The sequence below is a fragment of the Primulina eburnea genome, chromosome 7, assembly GCF_022965805.1.
Source record: "Primulina eburnea isolate SZY01 chromosome 7, ASM2296580v1, whole genome shotgun sequence".
In the NCBI taxonomy this organism is placed as follows: domain Eukaryota; kingdom Viridiplantae; phylum Streptophyta; class Magnoliopsida; order Lamiales; family Gesneriaceae; genus Primulina; species Primulina eburnea.
This window is the reverse complement of record NC_133107.1, coordinates 1,637,182-1,656,387: the sequence shown is the minus strand read 5'-3', so window position 1 is coordinate 1,656,387 and position 19,206 is coordinate 1,637,182. Positions and strand designations below refer to the sequence as shown.

The following is a 19,206-nucleotide window of genomic DNA, read 5'->3' as shown; positions in this document are numbered from 1 at the left end:
TAGCTCCTAATTTCTCGACCCTTGACCAAACTCCCTTGGACCAGCCCCTAGCCGACTATCATAAGACCAAGACCTAACCAAGAGCTCCTCCTGGACTGACCAAACTCATGCCTACAGTCCCTGCACGCTGGATCGCTCGAACACCTCCAAACCGCAATCTAGCTTACTACATAACACACGATCCTACCCAAGCCATGCATCCAGCGGCTCACAGACCATTAGCCAAGCCCCTACACGGACCCACCAGGGTCTGAGCCCATGCATGCTGCCCTCGCCTTCTTCGCACAACCTAACAGTCCCAAGCCTTAGAACGACGAGATGCAATCGGCCACCTGCAGGATGGGTTCTAGCTTGACATTTCCCATCCGAATTCATGGTATACCTACCATAGATCGCCCTTATCTCTCAAGCCATGACAGTCCCTTACAAATCAAGATCAAGGCGTGAGAAATATGCAAGAATGTTCAACATTTTCGCAAAAAAGCTAAGCAAAACTGATGCATAACACTATATCCTTAATATATCATGCAAATGCATTTCAACAAACATAATATAGTGCGATCGATGAGAAAATAAGGAAATCGGATGTGCCTTTGCGTATTTACGCTCGAAAACCTCGACACAATTGCATAGAACAGGCACCGGAGGGACGGAGAAGAGCTCCTAAGAATTATTTTGAGAAAACCGAGCACAAAGGCTGTTGAAATTCCACGAGCTGCTGCTGCTAGGGCTTTTTATGGGTGGGTGTCGCCGAACACAAAGGGTGAGGGGATCAGGGTTTTGGGGTAGGATTTGATATAAAAAGGTTGTATGATGGGTTCTTAATAAAATAATTAACCGATGAAAGAGTTTGGGCCCATTACAACTTAAAGTAGGCCCCATAATCTTAAAAAAGCCATCACAAAATATTTCATTTTAGTATGTTTTTGAATATATTACCCAAACCCTCAAAAGTCCCTCGACTTGCTAAACTTTGTGTACCAGTTTAAAATATGACCCGACGAGTAAAAATACTCCACCAAGGCCTATTTTCGAAAATATCACTTAATTACACCGTACATTAAATGATTAAAAGTAATTATTTAATAAAAATATTTTTCTTAATTGTCCTCAGTCTTCGTTCCACATTCGACTATGAAATACTATAAAAAGCCTTAATACATGAAACCATAATAAACTATTAAATAAAACAAATAACCATGCATTAAAATTATTACATACAAATTTTAATAAAGCCATAGATTACATGTCGTCATGTTATATATATAACATCTATTTCACACACAACGTAGGTGTCACAAATACTAATATATATGAAAATTTTAAATCATCGAGTATGTAAGGAGAAAAAGTATTATCAACTATATTAATCTTAACAATGATTAAAGACTAAAAAAGATTATGTGATCTAAGCTGGAACTTGAAATTTACTTCATGTTTTCATTAGATTTGTTTTCAATTTAATTAATTTTTATTTTAAAAAAGTAGCCCCAATTTGATTTCTAGAATTTAGTATATATCTCTTGTTATACGATCTTACGAATCTTTATTTGTGAGACGGGTCGACGCTACCGATATTTAAAATAAAAAGTAATAATATTCCTCTAAAAATTTAATACTTTTTAATAGATGACCTAAATAAAAGATCTGTCTCACAAAATACGACCCATGAAACCATTTCACATAAATTTTTACCAAAAATTTAATATCAAAATATAGATAAGGTTACAAATGAAGCCATATCAAAAAAAGGATGTCGATGTTTTGGAATTGGGAGTCGCTGTAGGAAATATTGGTCCACTGCACAGCAGACTACAGGAGCAGATCCCCGTTTCCCGCCAAAGCTAATTCCCGCAACTCTCTTCGTCACCGACCGATTCCTTTCCAAATTCATGGCTCGAAACCTAATTTCATCTGTCAAAGGAAAAGAGGAATTTTTTTAATGAAATAATTATATCGAGAGAAAGAATGAAGGGTGGAACGGTTCAAATCAATTGGCACGATACGAAGCCCGTACTCACCTGCGATTTCCATCCGCACTCTGGCATCCTCGCCACCGGAGGCGCCGACTACGACATCAAGGTGATTTTTTTTTTTTTTTTGCAATTAAATAAGATACTAGAGGAAATTGGATGGTTTTTCTTCCGCTTTCAGTGAATGACTTTTTGAAAATTGCCAAATTGGGTCGTACTTTGGTGAAATATGCAGTTATGGGCCACAATGTCCGGCAAAGATCAAAAGAAAGCTCCTGAAGTTACTTATCAAAGCAGCCTGTCGCATCACAATTCTGCTGTGAATGTACTTCGCTTCTCGCCTTCAGGTAAGTTTCCTCGGTATGCTATTTATTAAGGGATGACGTATCTGATAATAGATATAATGCGACTGGCATGTTACTAATTGGTGCAATTTTAACTGGATTCATGGGGTGATAATTTAATCTAAGATTTTTTTACGCACGTAATGTAATCTCGTATGCATTTATCCTATTCATCCTATCATTCCTAGGGGATTTTTTTTTTGGTCATATAAGAATGCTGAAGTCGACTCGCTGTAGAGCAAGAGATAGTTGAGAAATATGGATGAGGTGGTGGAAGTGCACCCGTTGAATACAAATTGCAAGAAGAGCCAGTTGAGGTTTTTGGTCTCAATTACACTATCAAGCAAGTGTCATCAGCTTCTCTGGTTAGGAAGAGTATTTGGCTAGGGTTAATGGTGCTTTGAGATACTTGAACTTAAATAAAGTAAAGCGGGGTGGTTGAGGAGTAATGTTTCTTTTTCAGTTTTTGAATTTGTAGATGTGGCTGAAAATTGTTGGAGTGGAGTGAAAGAGGGCTAATCTAACCAAGCCTTGAAAATATTAGCTGTTGCTTTTGTTGAGTATAGCTGAGGCACAAACAATCATTTTATACTTTGCTGCTTGAATTCCTTCATGTTCAACTATGAGGCTAATATTAATTACAAGCTATATAATGTCTATCGTGCTTGTATTGAATTATGAGTTTCTTCTGAAATTGCAGGAGAGCAGCTCGCATCTGGTGCTGATGGTTAGTTACTGTTTTACAAAGTAGACTTGTTACCTACTAAATGCTTCTTTTCATGCAAAAGTTGTTATGATAAATTGAGTCTATCTTTATGTAGGTGGAGAGCTGATTTTGTGGAAATCACACTCTACTGATGCTGGTGAAGTGTGGAAGGTCCTCAAGTCATTGGTGTAAGCATTTTTCTTACTTCATTTGTACACTGAATTCCTCATTTCATTGGTGTAAGCACTTGAGTAGTTGTTTCTACAATAATGAGTCTGTGCATCCTGATTTATATGTGAACCAAAAGTTTTGTTTTTAGTATTTATACATGTCGAAAAGGCAGAGAGCAGTAACAATAATGAAGTTTGACATATTCTTCTTATATTGATTAACAAGCTTCTTTCAGGTTTCACCGCAAGGATGTGTTAGATCTACAGTGGTCAAATGATGGTGCACATCTCATTTCTGGATCAGTTGATAATACATGCATTATATGGGATGCTAGAAAAGGCAAGACAAATAAATAAATTATAATTCTAAGGCCAGATAATATGTAGTTTTATACTTAAATTGATATTGGTTTGTATGCAGGTTCTGTTCACCATATTTTGGATGGACATTTTCACTACGTTCAAGGTGTAGCATGGGATCCATTAATGAAATATGCAGCATCTCTTAGTTCAGATAGAACTTGTCGAATTTATATTAACAAGCCATCTAAATCAAAAGCTGTTGAGAAAACAAATTATGTTTGCCAGCATGTGATTGCAAAGGCAGAACCACAGATAGCTGAAGAATCTAAGGTTTTAGTTACGTAGCACTAGTTGTATTTTACGCACTCACACCCCCCCCCCCCCCCTAAGAGACACTTGTGTAACCATTCTTACCGGATTTGCCACTTCAGTCTACCAGAAGCCATCTTTTCCATGATGAGACACTTCCATCTTTCTTCCGAAGATTATCTTGGTCACCAGATGGATCATTTTTGCTTGTGCCCGCAGGTATGGCCCAAAGTAAATATATTCTCATTGTGTTCAATATTGTTGGCTCAATAAACAGTTATACGTCTAGCCTTGTATTTACATTTTTTCACAAAAGCTTTTATCGATTGCTGCTATTTTATAGTAAATAATATGCTTATTGATATCTGTTCCTCATGAGAAATAGGAGAGATAGCATTCAAGTCAATTGGAAATAATTAGCCATGTACATGTGGCAATGTGGTGTGTGGTAAATGTTCTGTCACTATTTCTATATCCAAACATTATCAATGAAAGTTTTGTGGTTGCTAGGAGTTAAGGTCCTTATGCCAAATGAACCTGGTTATAACATAGTTGGACGGCCCCTTGATGGTTTAAGGCTTCAGATCCTTTCTCTGTCTTATTGTTCTCTAGTAATTGTCTTTGAAGGATCAGTAACTATTCCCTGCAGTTGAATACAGTTGTTCCTTATGGTTATAACTACTCATCTTTCCAGTGTCACGGAATCCTTTTCATAATAAAAGGAATGGGCAATATTAAGTTTTAGATTTTAAAAGCTTTTATTTGCTTAGGTTTTGCTACAGCCTGTACACTACGTAAATATGCAGCCAAGGCTAATAGCGGACTGTCTTTGTTTGATCTGTCTGTTACATGAACGCAATGTTAAAAGTTGATTGAGATTTCATTTGTACTAAAATGATGCTATCAGTTACATGGTTTACTCATCCTTTTTTCAAAACTTCAGGTTCTTACAAAAGCACACCTGCTTCTGAACCGATCAACACAACATATGCTTTTTCAAGGCAGGATCTTTCCAGGCAAGGAATCTCTATTTTATTAGGGTGCATTTGGATTCAAGTATTTGAAATTAATGGTCTAAATCCATCATACTTGTTTGGATAACTTTAAATTCAATTGATTTGAAATTCCTTCGCTCTCATTTTGAACATGTTTATGCATAAATGTAATGGATTTCAAATTTTCACAGAATAGAGTAATTTGAAACCCATCAACCAAATCCAAATCACTCGATCCAAACACAAGCTTATCTTTTGACTAGCCCATCACGTATATTCCTGATCTGATGACGGCTAAGAGTAGCTCCAAAATACTTTGCTAAGATTCTAATGTCTATCTGTACATGCATCCGATCAGAAATTATGTTCTTCATTTGAATCTTTGGTGCTTGATGTCTTCTTGTTTTCAAAGCAGGCCTGCAGTTATGCTCCCTGGTGCCAGCAAACCTGTTGTAGCAGTACGATTTTGCCCCATGACTTTTAAATTGCGGGGGTCAAAAACATGTAATAACCCTATCTATTTTCACAATTTAGAAAGATTGGTACAACACCACTGCTATATCTTGATACCAAACCTCCTTGTCTTATTTGCAGCTCCATTTTTCAAGCTCCCCTATCGACTAATTTTTGCAGTGGCCACTTTGAATTCCTTGTACTTGTATGACACTGAAAGCATTCAACCACTAGTAATTGTAGCTGGGGTTCATTATGCAGCCATAACTGACATTGCATGGTGATTTTCTTTCCATATTTAAGCAACATCCTTCTATACTACTAACACACTTTCTAAAGTCTAAAATTGTGTCAATCTAGGTCTCCTACTGGTAATTATTTGGCCTTATCCTCGCAAGACGGTTACTGCTCACTCCTTGAATTTGAATCTCAAGAACTTGGACCACCTGTCACCTTACCAGGTTTTGCACCTGTTTCCTGTGTCTTCTCTATTAAATAGATGCAAGCTCGACGGTAGTTCTGCCGGAATACAGACATCTTACAATCTCGGATTTGATTAGGGATTGGAAATACGTATGGTTGTAGCAACGGTCGTGTGATATTGTAAAATTTCCCTAAGTTGCGGATGTCTTATCCGCTTTTGTAACCATTTAACTCAATTCTAATAAAATTTTTGTTTCCTATCAAAAAAAAGTATGCCAGTGCACTAATATTATTTTTATTCTGCAGAAGAAAAGCAAACCGATGTTACTGAGGTGGAACCAGTCCTGGAACCCATCATCAATGATAAGGACAAGGTTTCTTTAGACGATAGAACGGAAAGGGTAGAGAATTCCCAAAGAGAGAACAAGAGTGAGGATGGGAAACACACTTCACCGAGTACAACAATGATACCTTCAAATCCATGTAAACCAGCCAAGAGGCGCATTACGCCTATGGCCATTGATTGACTTTGGTATTTACTCGCATCTGTAAAATTTCACGAGCAAAGGTGGAGTACAAGGCAAAATGTATTTTGTGTGATAATCAGCATAAGAAAATGGGAATTATTGGGATAATTCCCATTTCAGTCCCTCGTTTAATTATGTTTCCGATCTCTCATTTTTCAATTATCCATATTTAGTCCTTGATTTTACTTAATTTTCCTAATTTAATCCTTCTGTTATCTGCAAAGTTGAAGATAATAGAAAATAAACAAGTAGCCCAATGATAATTTTCTATTTAACTATCCATTTTATCGTAATTTTCTCGATTTAGTCCTTTATTTTTAAAAATGTTCAAAATTTCAGTTTTTTTTTTTTTGCTTTAGTCTCCTATTAGCTACAGTGTTAAAAAAACAATTTTTTTTTGTGTTTAAAGATGGTTTTACTAATGTATGTGAATTAAATTTGATACAATTGTTGTGAAGCCAGCAAACAATCAGTTGCTTATGTTATCAAGTGAGGAGTATTTCAATTTTTAGGAAAAATTGGTGATGCGTTTGACTGGTTGGAATGTTTATTATGACTTATGAGTCACTTTTTTTTTATTTTATATTATATATGTTTTAACCATGTTGTTAATTGAAGGACTAAACTAGGAAATATTATGTAAAAATGAAAGACTAATTTCAATGCTAATTCCAATGACTAATAAGAAACAGCTTTATTTAATGTGATGGATTTTGCGATGCAAAATTCAGGACACCTTATATGTGAACATAGAAGAAAGGGAAGACGCAGGAACCCCACAAATCATTCAGAAAATAAGAGCGGCGTTAGCTTTCTGGATAAAGGAATGGGTTGGTCACAAACTCAGTGTGTGGTTTGAGGATATATACATAAGAAGAGCTTTGGAAAGATTTCTCCCCAACCCAAACATATGTGTTTTAGGAAACAGCACCCCAAAAAGACATGCCATATTGTCTTTCTTGGTATATTCTACTACGCATTCAGAAGACGACACGGTATTGCGTCAAGATAAGAAAACAGGGCTGGATTTGTGGGGAGTCGCAAGATATAAGCCGTTGCATGGACCTTTTGTAGCCAAACTGTTGAACGATATATTTGGCATCCAGGCTCGTGGAGGTTGTGTTTGCGCCGGGCCGTATGGACATAGGTCGCTCAGCGTTGCCAAGTCTCATTCGTTAGGTATCAGATCACTCATAAAAAAGGGCTGTCCTCATTTCAACTTATTTCTGTATATGTGACAGATATGGGCATGGAAATTTGAACACAACATTGTCCATATTCACACCAAAAATCATTAATCATAGCACGGCATGGGTTTCCATGATACAAACACCTCACACATCGTACATAAGCCGAACATCGGGCTTTACATGTCCGGAACTAACATACGGACAGATACACTTTCTCATCAGTTGGGTATTCTACAAATAAAATGCCCAGTTCAAAATGAAATAAATGAAGTCTCGCATTCAGAGTTCTTGAATGGTTCTAATGTCATGGTAAAAATTATTTTTTGAAATTTGAACTCCTTTTAACAAAAACAATGGAATTAAATAAGTTCGCTAAGATAATTTGCTACAAATTTCGATCAAAATTTGATCACAGAGTTACGTAGGAATTAAGCCTGGATGGACACGAGTGAGCTTCCCTTACTACATGTCCCAAGAAGAATTTGAATTCATTCTGGCAGCAATCGAATTCCTATCTGCTTACGGGCAAAGATCCTCGCCACTGTATCATTTCAACTGGAGAACCGGAACTTGGATTTTCAAGAAAAATGCACTTTCCATAAACAACACAGGTAGCGGCTCGTCTTTGGCCAGCCTGATCAAGTCATTAAACCTGGAAAGCAATAAAAAAACAAATAATTATGAAAGATGATGTGATATATAGATATACCATCTACTTGGAAGCTGCAAAGCAGATAGCCAGCCTTCTTCCAAAATTCCCACCACAGAGAAGTATACCAGAAGGGATTGACGTTGATTTTGTGCCATTTACATTTTAGAGTAATTTTTACACAGTAGATATTATTATCAATGAACCAGGATATTTAGCTCATGATTTTACTTTTAACGTACACACAATAATTAAACCATGCTGGGAAATATCGACAAATTTATGCTTGCGACAGTAAATAAAATTATTTATTCTTGTTTCAAGACTACATCAAGACAAACTTACCAAATCAAAACAATGTTTACGAGAAGACGAGTTGTATAAGAAACTGTTATCAACTCCTTGATTGGAATCCCATAAAATAATGATAAAAACTAAACTTGGGCTTAAATATCAAGTCGTCGTGTTTTCCTTGAAATCAGCTTTCACTAATTCTGCAGATCCCAAAAAGTTCAATACTTTAACTCGTATCTATTCATCTCTGGTATAATTTTCCTAACAATTCTGACGGTGGATTACTGATAAATGACAAAAAATCAGTAAGATCATGGGTAATGAGGTATTAACTTGCCTGTAATACCTTTTCTAATTTAAGGGATTCATAACTCTTTAAATTGAGAACATAACTGATCTTAACTGCATGACAAAACGCTGAAATTTGTATTGGATGCAGATATGAGAAGCTAACAAGCTCCATTTACATGTGAGCCAGCACAAGAAATCCAAAGAGGGGCAAATAGCATACAATAAGAATAAGAATAAGCATAGTGTATCACGTCTCGAGGAAGAGATCTTAACAACTGGCAGTAAGCTTAGCTGACAAGCCCCATGTAACATGTTAGCCAGAAAAAGAAATCCGCAGAGGCCCGAGAGAAAACAAGATGACTAGTAAGCATAACGTATCACTTGCAGAGGAAGGGAACTTAACATTGAAAATTTTTTTTGTTGGAAAAAGAATGAATTTACCATATATGCTACACTGAATCTTATAGGAAATGGCCGGACATTAGAAGTTGTGGTTTTTCTTTATCCTCTTCAATTTCAATAGTAGCCTCGGCTCTCATTTCTTGAACTCTTTTATCCCATATTCCATCGATCAAATTCCATGTGTCATCACTTATGATTTGAGTCTGCATGAAGACACAAAACTTGTGATATATGGGCCACAAGAAAATTAAATTATATGATGGCAATTTTGCTGTAGAGACCATTAAAATCAGAAACTAAAAATCACTCATTCCTTCTCTCACTCCATCCCCTTTCATGCCCTCAACCGTGTTTTGCCCTTCAATGACCCTGAAGGAAGGAAGCAACAGAAGTTGTCTTTGGCACATACCTCCATAGGACGAGGTGCACCAAAAGTAGCGAATCCCACATTTCCAGGTGCAAAAGTTACCCTCCCAGGAAGTGAAACACCGTGAAGTCCCCAACGTCCGGCATATATAATGGCTCCATATTCATCAACTTCCCTCACAGCAGGCTGAGATACAGGAAATTATCATTTCAAAGGTCTTGAAGATGTTACAAATTTGCAAGATCAACTACTAATTTCCCATTGATGGAACGTGTTCCTCCTAGTAATGACTAATGACCACAGCCATCAATTGAAGCTCAGAACTCCTTACACTAGACAAACCTTGTTTTGGAAGCTAATTTCAGAATATACCTGAGGTATTCGGGGCGAGCTGTTATAAATGTCCCAAATTTCATCTGCTTTTATCTCTCCTTCTGCAAGTAGAACATCTGCTTGTGGACAATTAATCAGCATGCAGTAAAACATTGGAGAGTAACAAAATAATGGTAGGTTGATGAAAAATGCGAAGGGTTGTAAACCTGTTACGTTCTCTACAGCAGGACGGTACTCTCGTAGAACACATGCACACTTTTCCACAGCAAAACGCATATACTCATCTCTGAGTGCTTCAAGTTTGGCTGCGAGCTGCCAATCATGATTACAATACATTTACTATACCCATAAACAATTGATGAAATAAAATCAAATTTCATGCTTAAATTCGCATCACTGTATCCTTACATTAGGCACAAGATCATTTTGATATTTGTAACAGGACTTGCCCAAAGCAGTCATTCCAGTTTGCAGAATTAAGAATTCTGCAAGTCTGGAAGCTTCCAGTGTTGCCTTGGAAGAAATCCAGCATAGATTGTCAACTCCAAATATCTCTTCTTCAATTACTCTGGCTAAATATTCTAGACATCAGTCCCATGAAAAGAATATATATTTTTTCATCAACATATGGTTCTGATGGGAAGCACTATGAAACTTTATTCATACAAAAGATATTGAAAAAATATGGAAGTGCGAAAGCATGAAATGGAGTATCAACGGATCAGAATGGAAGGTTGCACTGGTCCTCAGATGCAGGGTTTATGCATAGAGTAAAGCCTATGGTCATTGAGAAACAAAATTTGGATTCTAGACCGTGAAGAAAATAGTAAATCTGATACTGCAATAGTTTATAATATATTTCAGTAAACATCAACCAGATTCACAAAAGCCAGGTAAGGTCAGCATCAATGGAACCCATGTTACAAGCATTTGAACATATTTCAGCCATTGGTAGAACATCAATATTCAAAGTTTGATCAAATTAAAACATAGGGATTGTATGCTATATTGAAGGGTTGCATTAGGGCAAGAACACAACATAGCTTTCCTTTCACTAAAACCAATCAGTCCTACTATTCCATTCCATAAAATAGACAATCTGACTAAGATAAGCACAATTTATAAAGTAAAAAGAAAAACTAATTGAGAAAATATGTGTGCTAAAAACCATGTATTTGAACACTGATTTCATTAATACATAAGAAAACAAATATTTGGTGAAAAACATGATTCTGCACAAGATTAATACCATAATTTATTATACAAAAAATATTTTCCGCAGTTTCTCAACAAGAAAGAGGAAGCTCCATGGGCTAAATGCAGCAGTCCAAGAGATAGCCTAAAAAATACAGCGGGAACCTACTTCTAATTTGAGGGAAAGACTCGTTAGGAAATCATGACATCTAAATTACAATGTTGAAGAGTTCTACACAACACAATGATATACTCCAAAGCTTCGCACCAGTCAACAAAGAACTCTAAGTACACATCCATGCTTGATCTATTGCACCCGTTCAACACTCACCCTCTTGCCACTGATCATGCTACTCACCAAAAGTATATTTTGGCAATTATCTTTTGAGTCACAAAATACAGACAAGTATCTTTCGAGCCACCAAAAATAATTTTTTAAGTTATCCATTTCAATATGATTTGTGAAACTCACGAGCACAAGCGTAGACTATAGAGTTCACATAATCTGCTTTTCTCTTGAATACCCTTCCTAATGTCTCCCTGTAGCGCATGTTTGGCTGACTGCGTATGGAATTAATATCCGTCTGAAAAATGACCAAGTAAGATATCAAACTCAATCATAATCACAAATGAAATAAATACACACATTTGGTCTGATACAACATACATCAGTGAAGGGACGAAAGGGATCCGGAATGTAACATGCAAGAACAGCAACAGCTGCCTCTCGATATGCCAATCTCAATTTTAACTCTTCAGGAACTTCTGTGCTATCTTCTTGGCCAGTTTCAAAAGTTCCCATTTGCTATAAGATTTAATTAACATCACAGTAATGGTAATAGAATTGTTAGACACACTAATATGCATTAGTATCATAGAGCCTATATGCAATGCAGCGATGTATACTTTATTCAATTAAAGCACCAAAGGGTTGATATTCTATCATTTTTAAATCTGAAGAGAGTTTCATCACATATGATCAATTATTTACTGTACAACCTATTAAACTATAATAAATAAATATTTATTCATTTCAACGAGAGATGATTGATTATTATCTTACTTTTCTTTTGTTTTTTTTATTATCACTAAGTACACCTAAAAGGCATCTGCGCGGTAAAGGTGAACCAAATGGTAAGCATACAATTCATCAAATAGGCTGCACCTTAGCTTGCTCAAGCTGCAAGGATTAAGCCTTAAGCCTAGACGCACGCGTTGGGAGATTATAATAAATATGACCACAGTAATCATGCACAATGTTCAAACAACATAAAAAGGTAAAAATTCTGCTTTTCTATGAAGTTTAAAAGATCACCCGCTTTAAGGCTTCGAGAAGTTCTTCTCGCCCTATGTAATCTAAGTCCTTTCTAGCAGTCAAAATTCCAGCTTCGTTCCTGTCAAGTTTATATCATCAGCTTGCTCGTCACAATGAATAGCTAAGTAAGACTGAAGTTTTTAAGGTTTATTTACAGTATATTTTGCAACTCTGCTCCGGTATAATCCTCTGCCAGCTCAGAGATTTCCTTCAGTAGAGTCTCTTTCTCTTCCTCTGATCGAAAATATTTATTTCGAGCATGAACCTATCATGTCAGAAATGAAAACTGCCAGAAGGAAAACAAAACAAACAAAAAAAACTGTCCTCTTGTGGATATCATATATCTCTAGCTTTATTGAGGTCAAATGTAAGCTACTGAATAACTTAAGCATACCTTCAGTATGGCCATTCTACCGTCTTTTGATGGCAATCCAACACGAATAATCTTGTCGAAGCGGCCTTTTCTTAAAAGGGCAGGATCAAGAATATCCAGTCTATTGGTTGCACCAATAACCAACACCTGATAAACATAATCTACTCAAGTCAACCCTGAAAATTACAATCATACTTAAAGAGAGATAACAGATTAATCTAAAGTCAACCTGTGATGTTGATACTTTAAACCCATCCATTTCAGTAAGTATTTGTAGCAATCCTTGTTCCCTCTCAGCACCACCCTAGTATGTCAAATAGATGCAAACGTACATGTCTTAAGACTTGCAAGGAGATATTTAGTTGATAAAAGAAACTATTCCACTTGTCAATACAAGATGAACCACTATAATATACTGGTAAACTCTGAAAGTAAACTTGTTAAGTCGACATCTAATTTCTCTTCAATTGACCTTCTTTGCATGCATAATAGAGAACTCTGGATTGATGAGACTTGCACTTAAATTGGATATATTTTTGTGAAATAGATATTCAGAATATGTCAAGAAAATGTAGTTCTAGTGTATTTATCATAAATTATTCGCCAGAATCACATTCCATTTTGACTAGCATCTGAAGAATATTTCAATTAGTCAATGATATCTTCATGATAAAGAATTAGTACGACTTCTCCTCAGAAAAAAATAGTTAGAATTAGTTATGTCACCAAGTTAGTGGACTCAAAACGTATATGAGTACATCATGAACTGTCGTTCAATTTTTCCCCTGTAGAAAGAGAAGTCAGAAAAGAACAGAAATTTGCTGATGGACAATATAAGATAAAAATAGCCATACCCCACCAATATCAGGCCCTCCACGCTTGCTACCAATTGCATCTATCTCATCGATAAAAATGATGGAAGGAGCAAATGATCTTGCACTGGCAAACAGGTCTTTCACACGAGAGGCAGCCACGCCAACAAACATCTGGAAAAAATAACAAAAGCTTAATTTGGTTGATAAAACTTATTTTAGAACACCACAATTCCTTCAAAGTCAAACATGTACAATCGTCTAAATCTATGATTGATTCTTCTCACAAATAATAACACCAAATATCCCCCAAACAAAAAAAAAAATCATGCCTTTACACTCCAAAAAAACATATGCTGAATTTTAGGATTTATTGCTCACATGACAAGTAGCATATGGTCGATTTTGATGTCATTTACTCACCGGAAAAATAAAATAAAAACAAAGAAAATAAAAACTAGTTATTGGATGTATCAAAGAACTATCCAGCTTGCTACATGGACGGCCCATAATTCCATAGCTCCAATGGTCTTCTATAAGAGATGGGGAGTGAATAGGTACAAGGATTTAATAATGTGGAGATAATTAGATCATGGCAAGGGACGGACCAACACAATGGATGGATCAGGATTAAAATATCAACCCTGCCTACCTTCGAACCAAACAATGCCTCAATCGCATAGTCAATAACCAAACCAGCACAAATATTTATTCCGGCGTCCATAAGTGTGGGAGGAATACAATCTTGAAAAAGATGAGCAAAATAAAACAAAAAAGGAAAAGAGACTTCAAGTTCCAGATATTTCCAAAATTTCTAGCATCCTCCTGTCATCCTACTACTTAGAAACATCATCAACAATGGAATATCAGTTTCCAAAATCGAGCATACACCCACCAGCCCATCACCTTGCATGCACAATGTAACTCCATCGAAAAAAGGTTATTACACATTAGGTACTAAAATCCACCAACGAACTCTACCATTTAGGGAATTTTAGTAGAAAATTCAAAGCCTCACATTCTTTGATTATTGAAATAAAAGGATATTTATTAATAATATAAATAACGTTCAGTTAGTTATATGTGGATGACTCAAATGCACTATCAGTATAAAGTTATGCAACTGTGTCAGTACCTGGCCACCTAGTCAACATTAGACAAAAGCAGTTTCAATGTTTTTCCTAATTTGCTATGAGATCAATTTCCCAGAATAATCTTACTTATAAGTAATAAGATGGAAATGGACTGCAGAAGTTTTTTTTTTTTTTTACAACCTCAACAAAATCAGTGCCATTGGCTGCAAAAAATGGAAGACCTGCCTCGCCAGCTATAGCTTTCGCCAAAAGTGTTTTACCAGTTCCAGGAGGACCATGAAGAAGCACGCCTTTGGGGCAATAGATTCCTTTATTTTGGAACTCCTCGTCATTCTTTAGAATTCGTACAATCTCTTGTAGCTCCCTCTTAATATATTCTTGGCCAGCAAAATCATCAAAGGTAACACCTGTTTTTTCTTCGGCTGATATAAACTTAGCCCTGACATGAAAGTGATAAAAAGAGACCAAATAAATTATGAGTTGGCTACCAAATAAACTAAAATTTATATTGCCCATTCAGTAAATTCAGCCATATGTACATACCTTAATTTTAAAAAATAGCCTCATTGAAAACATAATAAGTTACTATAGTGTAGTATGCATGGAAACTTGCCAATGAAGGGTTCATTGTCTTCAATAAAAATCAATTTAAAACCGGAGGAAAAATATTGGTATTGAATCACATGAATTACACTCTAAACAATGAGAAAATAGAATCAGAATGATATCGAATATTTGGTTCGTTAACAAGTTGTATCATGAACCTCGAAGATTTTTCCTGTGCAAGCATGATACAACTATACTTATGTAAATTTGCAAAAATGTGAATATCAGAATTGAAGCAGAATCATTAAAAAGACAATCAGGTTGGTTTGCCAAGTCATATTGGACTATTGTAGTCGTAGATGCAATGATATAAAGCTTCAATGGAAAAGTTTAACAGAAAGTTCAAGAGACTTGTTCAAGACCAATATCTTCGACTTTTGTCATGCAAGAAACAGTAATTGATTGTCTTTGTTAGCGTATCACTACAAAATTTTAAGGCAAATAAAATTATCCTGAAAAAAAAGGACATTAAGAGAATCGGATTACAGTCATTCATACAAGAATACTCAAGGACATTGACACATGGGTAGTTCGTTCCCATTTCCCATTAGTACCAAGTTCTTCGAAAGAAAATAGTCGGAGGATTACATAGTAAATTATAAGATATATATTAACCTCGACATTATTTGATATTATAAGATATAGATTAACCTCGACATTATTTGATAATTTTTTTATAGGAAACTATGATATTTTAAATAATTAAAAGAAATTAATTACAGAAAGTAGACAAGTGATCAGCATAATAACAAAAAAGGAAAGACAAAAATCCTGCTCAAATCAACAAACAAAAAAATTCCAATCCCTCAATAATAATTTATATCAAATAATAAATCATAATTGTGAGGGAATGCCTATAACTTTCTTAGAAAAATGCTTATCATTTAGATGAAGTGGAAAGAATTGAAATATATATATACATACAGCTCAACTCACCTGCTCTTCCCTAACGACCCAAGGGCACGGCTCTTGATTGGCTGCGATGTCATCTTTTTAGGAGGATCACCAAGATCACAAGGAATTAATTTTGCATATATTGGTCTCATCATATTATCAATCCAGACATAAAGAGCAACAGAAAGTGCGAGCCTCATAGACCACACAACTGCTGTGGCAACAGTGGAATAAACTTCAGCAGGAACAGTATTCACATTAAGGACGTCAACATTTACAAGCTGGTGATGCAACTTTCGCCAAACATCATTCCAACAGTCACTTGGCATACGGTTGACCACATGGCGCCGGAAAACAATTTCTTTTTTTCTATCACCCTCTGGGCCATCAGTCTTTCCGTCTTTATAATATGGTAGAATCACTGTGCACGTAACCGGAAAAAAGGACAATTAAAAAAATGATTGGAATATACTTTAAGTAATAATTTGCAAATGTTACCAACATGGGTTCCAAATTAAACCAGAAACAGACAAGTACCTTCCCTATCCGAGTCAATAAATGCAAAAGTGCAACATTGAAATGCAGCAACCAATCCACATATCCAGCACGACATAAATTATAAAGAGATTACAAGTTTTCTTGTTTCCATTTAATGACAGCACTATCAACCTTTTTTTGTCTTGCGTTGTTGAAGAAGAAATATTACTTCTCTAGTCCGATTACACAATCTCAATCATCGAAATGTTACTTCTCTAGTATAAGCACGCACAATCTCAATCATATTTCAACATTAGAAAATTCAAAATAAAAGCTAAATTTTAACATGTCAACAAACATGATTTAGAGTCAACTTCGCAAAAACTTACACCAGCTTACCAATTCGTTACTCACATAATACATTGCACAACTTCAATTTCTGTGGTCCACTTTGTATTAAGAATAACACACGAAACATATCTTAAGAAAATCAGAAAGAACTCTCAGACCTGATACTGTCTGACCATAATTAGAGTACTCCATAAATTGTACAGCATTTGCATCAAGAAGTCTCTTGAAGTCACTATATTCTATGATGTGAGAACTCTCAGGGTCCCACTCGGTTCCTTTCAACTTTCCCCTCACTGCTAAGAGGGCTCTGCTCCAGTCTGAAGCCATCACAAGCTGCCTCTCCAACTGAACATTCGCTTTTCTTTCAAATTCTTCTAATTTACTTACTCGTTCTCTCTCAGCTTCCTTCAAATTCTGGCAGTCTCCATCAACAATTTATAAATTCAGACAGTCATTCCTCTCAAAAACTTTTAAAGAAAGTGAACAGAAAATTATGGCATAGGATTCGAGTGATATATCTTGTAGCTTCCAACCGTTAATTTCCAAATAGAAGAAACCAACATGCTCTGACTGGAAACACCATTACTTGTTCACTAATTAAAAATAAATATGATGATGATGTTGAGGGTTCTCTAGATTCAGGTCAGATAACTCAGAAATGCAAGAACTTAATATGCCCGGAGGCAAAAAGCACGAGTAAAAAGTGTGTTTAACGAAAAAAAATTAAGTCCGAGATTATTGTTCCTCCCGTGCTATAATCCAAAATTCTACTAAGCTGCAGGTGGCGACGAAAATAATACTACAAAGGCATCATATTACATCTTTTTAAAAAAGGTAGTAGAACACAAATATAGTTCTACTTATAAGACCCAAAGAAATCATTCTGTAAGTTCTCCAGCGTTTCATATCTATAGGTCAGCTTCCAAAAAGAGTCGTTGTTACTTTTTATCCTGGGGAAAGTACAGAATACAGGTTACAATGTGGTGAAGTCAGATTAAGCCCACCTCGAATAGCTGCTGCGCCGAATCAGCGTCCCCCTCTATCGTGTTTGAATTGTTACTTAAAGAAGCTTTGCAAAACTTGATTCTAACTCTTTTAACATCAATGCACAGTCCTTTGCTTCGTGATTTGAACAGAAAATTCGTAGCATAAGAGTGTCTCAAACGCGAGAATTTAGGATGTCTGACATTCAGGGCGAGTAGGGTTTTAGAATAAGGGCAAGAGCACAAGGATCTTAGCGCGAGACCAATGGATACTGATTGAGAATCCGACACAGCGTTCGAAGTACTGTGTAGAATCATTTTCTTCCTCGAGGAGTTACGTAATTATCTCATCCCCCTTATCTTCCTCTTCAGTGAGCATAAACCCCTGACCATTTGTACCTACAATTTACGGCATTCACGACTTTAGCCGTCCATTAGGCGGCAACGGTTAAAATCGTGTCATCAAAACGCGATTTTTAGATAACAATTCTTCCACAAATAGTACATTATCTACTCTATTTTATCTAAGATAAAGTTTTAAGAAAAAGTTAATGGAGCGGAGCCCGACCCAATCTACTCATAACCCGGGTTCGAAACGACCGACCATAAAACGTAACATTCGTCGACGGTTTAATGCCATTCGGCCGATCCATTTTTTTTTTCAATTTTAAAAAATATATTGCTTAATGTCTTCCGTCGTTCATTTTTTAAATAAAATAAAATTATATTATTGTTTTTAAAACTAATTAAAAAATATATTGTGAAAAACTGGAAAAAAACAAGACTAGTTAAATGTTTTTATTGTGAGATAAATCATAAGCAGAACAAAACTCCAAAATTCAAATAATCAAAATGTCTATGTTGGAATACATACATACATCTTTTACTATTTATTAAGTTTAAGCATATTAGAATAACTGTTTTTGGTGTCTTTGGTCTGTTTTTTGGTTTCTCTATTTTGTCCCTATTTGATATCAAAATTACATTTTTGTTTTTTTTTTATTTAAAAAAACATTTTTGTTTTTATTTTTTTATTACAATTATTCAAATAGCACTTTAGTACCTCGATAATTTGTCAAATTTCATTTTAGTCCATAAATAATTATAAAAAAAAATTATACACACACGCACCGCGTGTGCAGAGTAGCTAGTATGAAGAAACTAACACCGAGAAATGTCCCAACACTTTGTGAATTTTAACAGTTTTCGGATATGAATTTAGGTGGAGACAAGTGATATTAGGTCATGTCACATGTATACCCATCCCATGCTTAAACCACACTTCTCAATTACTACTATATATAAACGCCTTTGCATAGAAAATGTAGCCCCAAGACATGCAAAAAGGAACGAGGACAAGACACCAACGACCCTTTCT

The 19,206-nt window shown here is 35.7% G+C and overlaps 2 protein-coding genes across 4 annotated transcripts; one reads left to right on the top strand and one right to left on the bottom strand.

The window, feature by feature from the left end:
- The first annotated feature begins 1,750 nt into the window (after nucleotides 1-1,750).
- Nucleotides 1,751-6,388, top strand: LOC140836444 (chromatin assembly factor 1 subunit FAS2). Of its 2 annotated transcripts, XM_073201969.1 has the most exons (12): nucleotides 1,751-2,082; nucleotides 2,209-2,320; nucleotides 3,018-3,044; nucleotides 3,139-3,211; nucleotides 3,430-3,533; nucleotides 3,615-3,826; nucleotides 3,928-4,024; nucleotides 4,749-4,821; nucleotides 5,216-5,304; nucleotides 5,395-5,533; nucleotides 5,614-5,714; nucleotides 5,983-6,388. In XM_073201969.1, exons 1-12 carry the CDS (start codon nucleotides 1,969-1,971, stop codon nucleotides 6,201-6,203), a joined length of 1,362 nt encoding a protein of 453 aa, XP_073058070.1. In that variant the 5' UTR covers nucleotides 1,751-1,968; the 3' UTR covers nucleotides 6,204-6,388. The 2 variants fall into 2 exon arrangements, with proteins under 2 accessions (XP_073058070.1, XP_073058069.1); XM_073201968.1 differs by having other exon boundaries at nucleotides 5,216-5,533.
- Nucleotides 6,389-7,650: 1,262 nt separating this feature from the next.
- Nucleotides 7,651-18,240, bottom strand: LOC140836443 (probable inactive ATP-dependent zinc metalloprotease FTSHI 4, chloroplastic). 2 transcript variants are annotated; one of them, XM_073201966.1, is made up of 17 exons: nucleotides 17,850-18,240; nucleotides 17,004-17,259; nucleotides 16,060-16,438; nucleotides 14,698-14,956; nucleotides 13,466-13,597; nucleotides 12,841-12,915; nucleotides 12,633-12,758; nucleotides 12,394-12,503; nucleotides 12,239-12,317; nucleotides 11,591-11,728; nucleotides 11,396-11,507; nucleotides 10,138-10,301; nucleotides 9,936-10,041; nucleotides 9,769-9,845; nucleotides 9,439-9,582; nucleotides 9,069-9,232; nucleotides 7,651-8,045 (listed from the first exon to the last, which is right to left on the bottom strand). In XM_073201966.1, exons 1-16 carry the CDS (start codon nucleotides 18,144-18,146, stop codon nucleotides 9,089-9,091), a joined length of 2,598 nt encoding a protein of 865 aa, XP_073058067.1. In that variant the 5' UTR covers nucleotides 18,147-18,240; the 3' UTR covers nucleotides 7,651-8,045; nucleotides 9,069-9,088. The 2 variants fall into 2 exon arrangements, with proteins under 2 accessions (XP_073058067.1, XP_073058068.1); XM_073201967.1 differs by having other exon boundaries at nucleotides 17,004-17,267; nucleotides 17,850-17,989.
- Nucleotides 18,241-19,206: the final 966 nt, after the last annotated feature.

Bases quoted from the DNA above. Each gene is read 5' to 3' on its own strand.
- LOC140836444 (XM_073201968.1), top strand. From the start codon at position 1,969: ATGAAGGGTGGAACGGTTCAAATCAATTGGCACGATACGAAGCCCGTA. The intron at 4,822-5,215 runs GCAAGGAATCTC...TTTTCAAAGCAG, and splicing joins TCAAGGCAGGATCTTTCCAG to GCCTGCAGTTATGCTCCCTG. The intron at 5,715-5,982 runs GTTTTGCACCTG...TTTATTCTGCAG, and splicing joins ACCACCTGTCACCTTACCAG to AAGAAAAGCAAACCGATGTT.
- LOC140836443 (XM_073201966.1), bottom strand. From the start codon at position 18,146: ATGATTCTACACAGTACTTCGAACGCTGTGTCGGATTCTCAATCAGTA. The intron at 11,729-12,238 runs GTGATCTTTTAA...TAAATCTTATAG, and splicing joins TTCTCGAAGCCTTAAAGCGG to CAAATGGGAACTTTTGAAAC. The intron at 9,846-9,935 runs GTTTACAACCCT...GTCCACAAGCAG, and splicing joins TGCTGTAGAGAACGTAACAG to ATGTTCTACTTGCAGAAGGA.